Below are 6,000 nucleotides of genomic sequence, written 5' to 3' on the forward strand. Positions count from 1 at the left end.
GTCACTCTTTGAGCTGCTCCTTTTTAGCAGAATTTAAAATGAGGATAATGGTCTTTCCTTCCCTCTTCCTTAATATCCCTAATTCTTAGCCTGGACATTTCAACAAACAAAGAATCCTTACCCTAGAACCTTGGAAATGTATGTTCTGAGCTGACATAAACTTCTTTGAGTTTCCAAGGAGATAGCACACACAGCTGATGAGGACACAGAAACTTATACAGAGTAGGGGTGTGGTGGGGAAAATCTCCATAGACAAGAGCTCTTCGAGATTTTTGAGTCTGCACCAAGATGCCCCCGTGGTTCTTCAAACAACCCTTCCTTGTCAGCATCACCAGGACTTTCTGGCCTTCCAGCTTGCGGGGGCCTTGTAAGGATCTTGTTCCCTGTAGCTTTTGGTGGGTCCTTTGCACAAGGGTGGAATTGTGTCCACCGGTCCCAATTCTGACTGCGGGGAGCCTCTTTACAGACGTCCCTTTTGTAGCCCCTTTACAGGGTAGGGCTGCCTCAGTTAGGAGGATTGCCATGTTCCTCCCAAACCCAGCTCACTCCCACCTCTGTCTTCTGACAGCTGAAGGTTTTCAGGTTCTCTTTTTAGCACAGTTCTTTATAAATTTACATGAGACATGCAGTCATGTTGTAGAAGGCCTGCCCATGTGCAGGTGGGGTGTTCCTGTGACGGTTCTCAGGTTCCCCATCCTTAGAATGGCGCCGGCCCTCTGGGAGCTGTTACCCTCCAAGCCTTTGATTTCCACGTTTTCCATCCATGAAATATTTGGTTCTCGGAGCTGCAGGCCCGTGATAATAACAAGCATGGAACTGATTGCAATTTGAATTTAGTTGTCAGCTCACTGCAGTCATAACAAAAAGGGTGAGGATGAACCCTGTGGTCTTGGGCCCCTCTCAGGTTTCCCTCCAGGTAGCAGGGCGCCACTCCCCCTGACAGGGTCGGCGTCAGCCCTCAAGGAAATAAGTGTCTGCAAAGCAATTCATGTCATTTTCCTCCTCCTCCTCAGAGTGATTATAATTTCCGAGAAGCAAATGCTCAGGAAATGATCATTGCAGTCTTGGGTTTACACAGACAGTTGATATAGATTTGTCCCTCCAAAGGGGGTGCTCCCTTGTGGTGGCAGTGAACGTGGAGGCTCTGGAAAGCTCTTGCTGCGTTAACACGTTAGCTGGCTGAGCCTTTGATTTGCGGCCTCATTTAGATAGAAGAAGGAAAGGGCCTTAGGTGTCAGCCATGGAAGTTTTATCCAAGTGCACAGGGTTCTGGCCTGTCTGGGCCACAAGGCTGGTGGGGCAGGAGGAAGGTCTCCCCACCATCTATCTGATCACAGTTTATGACCACAGTCCTCTCACCGACAGCCACAAGGAAAGAGACCCCAGCCCCTGCCCGGGGGCTGGCCAGACACAGGGCATATAACAACAGTGATCACGGTGATAGCAACAGCAGCTGACCTTGACGGACTACCTGCCACACACTGTTTTTCCCACTGAATCCTGATCACAACCCTGAAACAGAGACCACGATTATCCCCAGGAAACCAAAGCCCAGTATTTTGCCTGTTGTCCCGCAACAGTGTGTCCATTTATACGCTGGATATGTCCTCTTTAATTTCCTAATAAAAACTGCACGAGCCCTGCTTTTCCCCTCTAGCTAAACACCCGGTGCCCATTTGCAGATTTCCTCCCTAAGCCTCACGAGTTGAGGATCTGTGGGACAGCATCATGCGATCTGTTTCTAGCACTGTGCTGGTGTGTTTGGATGTGTCCTGTTTCTCCCATTGAAGAGTTGAACTCCCAACCATCAGGGTCCACGAGGTTCTCCTTTCCGGCTCTCCAACACATGGCTCCCCTGGGTGCATGCTTCTCTTCTTGGGGAGATTGCTTACCCAGTTTCTTTGCCCAGGAGATGTTTCACGCCACAGGTAAAGTAAGCCTGGAGGTGACATGGGGCTCAGAAACTCTGCAAGTAGCAGGGGTGGGAAACCAAAGCATGCTCGTTAGTGAGTCCCGTTCAAAGAGAACAAGCAAGCTGGGGCCATTTAGCATGGGAGCTGGCAACCTCTTGTGCTTCGCAGGCCCCAGAGACTTCACCACGTGGCAGCATTTTTTTTACCAAACACATCTGCATACACACATACAACATGTACAGAATGCTGGGCCAGGCCCTATCCCATCGCCTTACGACTATTGCTTAATCTTCATCAACCATGTGAAGTAGGTATTATTGTTTTCTTCACTCTACCGATGGGGAAACGGAGGTACAGAGAGGTAACTTGACAAAGATTCCAGAGTTAGTAAGTCACAGAGCCAGGATGACTGTCTGGCCAGATGGTACAGCCCTTCATTATGATGACGCTCAACTATTAGGAGAACATGAAATATGTTCAGTGTACAGATACTGTGACAAAGAAACCTGTAAGACACTTGAGAACTAGTTTCATGCAAAATTGTTACTATCTTTAAGTTTACTTTTAAGAATAAATTCCAGTTATGTAGAGAATTCTGATCTTAAACGAATACCCCCCCCCAAATTTAAGCATGTGTATACAAAAAGAGGTTGAAGGGTACAAATAGTATTAATACCTGACCTTTTACAAAGCCCTTATCTCTGATACTGTGATGCAGGCAGGGAGGGTACTTTTGTTCCTGTCCTATCTCGAGGGATTACAGACCAAGAAGCTGAATGCTTTGACCAAGACAACCCAGCTGGGTCAGATGTGACGCTTAAATCCCAGTCCTAACCACGCCCTCATAGGGTGTATAACCTCCTGGAGAGAGGATGAAAAATGTTCAAAAGTAACGATTGTGTATAGTCCTTAAGCCTTCAAGTGACCTGTTTTGGTAGCGAATAAACCAAAAAAGCATTTTTGCCTTTCTTGTGCATCCTACACGTACCAAGCATAGTACCAGACATAGTCCCAGATTTGTTATACAGCTGTCAGTGAATCTTTGGGGTTTTTTTTAACCCCCTGTTAGAGTGGATTCAAACTAAGACATCCCTGGATTATACCCTCCCCTTCTGTAGAATTATAAATTCCAGGCATGGAGATAACAACCGTAGATTATGAGCAGCCCTGACACCAGCCAAAAGTGACTTGTTCATTGTTTATTTCAGTTTCTCTTGCTCTTGAGAACTTGGTCTCCTGAATGGATCATCCGTTTGGTAATTTCTTGGTGAAAGACTGAGTCTCGTATGTGCCTAATATAAGTTCTTACCAATATAAAGTAAGGGCTTATTTTGGGCTTGGTAATAACACTTCCGTGCCCTGAGGCATATACTGTTGATAAATCAGCCAACGCGAATTTGTGACTTCTCTCCCTTGTGCGCCCCCCCCCCCCCCCCCCCGTAGTCGCTGATAAAGCCTGAGTTCTCTCCCAAGGATATAGACATTGAGAGAAAATTGCTGGGGATTCACTGTCTCGGGTTCTGCTTTGAATTCCTCACTCACCTGCTGCCCTTCTCTTTTCCCCTCAAGGGTCGAGATTACTGTTCCGAAGAGGAGGATATCACATAGCATCCATTCTACCACTGAAACCAGGAGCTACTGCTGTGTAAATAGGTTACACCCCGGTTGAAATCTTTGCCAAGGTCGGTTCTCTTCAGCGAACAGCACTCTAGCAAAAAGAAGATCGTTCCATATCCTATGCCCCATTAAATTACAGTGTTTCTTAATGAACTTGCAAAGGAATATTGCTAAAAACAAACACACACACAAAAACTGTTATCGAACTTTCTTTGTTGCTGCTAGTTAAAACTTGTTGCAACTTCTCACTTCTCTTGTGTCCAGGTATGCAGCAAAACTCTGCAGTTTCACCTTAAAGATACTGTTGGTTTTACAGATGCTCTCCAAACTATTTTCTATATAAGATGAGGTAGTGGTGAACTCAGATATCAAACTTCTGTTGTAGAACTGTTCTGCTTCTAAGACAAGCGTCTCCTTCCCTCTCTCCTCCCTCTCTGTCTCTCCCGAACGGTCCAGAGCCTTGCTTCTTACTGGCAGTGTTGTGCTTTGGAGATGGGATGGTTGCTATGGCAAGCCTTGTTTCCCTGCTAAGAAGAAGTAAAGAAGCCATTATCCATTAAAAGCACGTGGGGACGTGACTTCCGGAGTGACGGAGTGACGTAGGAGTGGGCAGCAGGTGGTTTCATTGACTAGGTATCTTCATCAAGGATTAAGCTTGCAACATTGGCTTTGCTCAGATGCAGATGGAAGTGTGATCACAATCATTTTGAATCCCTCTTCCCCCCCTTTTTTTTCTAAGAAAATAAACATTTTACTGTTTTTATGCATCCTTGTCTTCTCCCATTCATCCAGTTCAGTGTCTTACCGTGATCTTGGGTGCGGAAGATGAGCCCTCCTTTGCAGGGACACCGATAATTGAGCTTCCTGGCTCCCTACCCTCCCATCGATCATCCGCCACCATTGGCAGGGCTGCCAGTGGTCAGGGGAGATGAGGGGACATCCCCCTCGACATTTTAGGAAGCCCCGAAACCACCCTGTGTCCTTTCCTTTTGTCAGCAGATAAGCCATCCTACGTCCTCACTCGCTCCCTTCCGAATGTTCCGTGAGTCTTGCCACTTCTTCTCTCACTCGTGGCACTGGCTAGGACGGTGCCAAGCGTTCGCCTACTGGAAACCTAGTACATTGACCCTGGTGATGCTATTTGGAGATGCGGAAGCCAAAGCCCTGGGGCAGTGTTGGGGGAATGTGAACTGTGGGTTTGGTAGAGTTTATTTTTCCATATTATATGAAGAGAATGATCTCTTCTCAAAGACAGAAGTAATATTTTTAACAAATGTTGTCACAAGTAAATAGCAATCAAAAGGAGAAAATAACTTTTGTATTTTTTTAACGCGTTTGATAGCTTGAACGAGGGTTCTCTTTGTTACTTTCAGGGCGGGGCACCCTGCTAAATGCTATGCCAACAGGCCAGGTGGGGCTTTGGGCCACGGAAACACAGAAGGAGCACTGTAGGTTTCTCTCTCGGGGGGTTTGAATGTGAGGGGCTCGGGATCAGCCACACTGCCACTGTCCAAAGGTGGGGAGTCGTTGTTTGTCCTGGGTAGCCAAGAGATCACCTGCCACAGACCAGAATAAGAAGCTAAATGTGCTCTTACTGAGAAGATGAACCTTGACTTTAAAATCCATCCGTGTAACGGATGGCGCCAGGGATGGGCTAATGGGGAGATTCCTTATCTGCCGTTAGACCCCAGGGCACAGAAGTGAGGGGCAGGAAACTCTGTTAGTGCTACAGAAAACGGACTCACATGGTAGCAACAAAAGCCCTTAATTCTTTCAGGCAGCCGCAGCTACTTTGGGGAGCAGCTGTGGTTGTTACATAAATAGAGATGCGGCCAAAATTTAAGGCTTTTTATCCTGCTTCAAGCAGAAAAATGCAGAGAGAGTCAAGTCGCCTAGGGGTTTACGTTCCCTCCCTTTGTATGGTTTTTGGCCAAGTTACTAAAATAGTTTTCCTCAGCTGTAAATGAACTGCTGAGCCCCACCTGAAACTTGTCCACGTGGGACTTTGTTCACTGTTATGTGATTTTCTGATTCTTCTCGAGCAAGAGGGTCGCAGGCACTAAGCATCTTCCACGGGGCTGCTCTACCTGGTGTCTCAGAGAGTGTCTTCCCAGAAAAACCGCCCACCTTCTACCCAAAGATGATACATGCTCATATCATTTTTTCTAGTCCTGTTTAGCATTTTGACATGATATACATGTGCCCAGAACCAAGTGCTTCTTGGGAAGTTGACTTTTGAGTGTTTCATAAAACTAGAAACTGGTTCCTGTGAACCCAGGGGCTTTTCACCTGGAGTTCTTGTCTCCCAAGTTTAACTCTTTGATGTGCAGATGTGATTTCATCTGCAGACAAATTTGGTATATCTGGAAATAGATCTGAGAAATGGGGTGGTTGAGTGGGTTGGCATGAGGTACTTGATTATGTTAGCAACACTCTAAACTGTCTGTTTTTTCCATCGTTGGCTTTAATC

At 46.5% G+C, this 6,000-nt stretch overlaps 1 protein-coding gene across 1 annotated transcript in view; it reads left to right on the forward strand.

Moving 5' to 3' along the window:
• The window catches only part of CUNH1orf21 (chromosome unknown C1orf21 homolog), a 221,529-nt gene extending 217,236 nt beyond the window's left edge, over positions 1 to 4,293 (forward strand). The window contains exon 6 of the mRNA XM_028121568.2: positions 3,483 to 4,293. Coding sequence (XP_027977369.1) covers positions 3,483 to 3,521 — 39 coding nt within the window. The 3' untranslated portion in view covers positions 3,522 to 4,293. The remainder of the gene's footprint in view (positions 1 to 3,482) is intronic.
• The last annotated feature ends 1,707 nt before the right edge of the window (positions 4,294 to 6,000 follow it).

Source organism: Eumetopias jubatus, unplaced genomic scaffold (assembly GCF_037043125.1).
Source record: "Eumetopias jubatus isolate StellerSeaLion01/CBP00866 unplaced genomic scaffold, mEumJub1_p1.0 scaffold_12, whole genome shotgun sequence".
Lineage (NCBI taxonomy): Eukaryota > Metazoa > Chordata > Mammalia > Carnivora > Otariidae > Eumetopias > Eumetopias jubatus.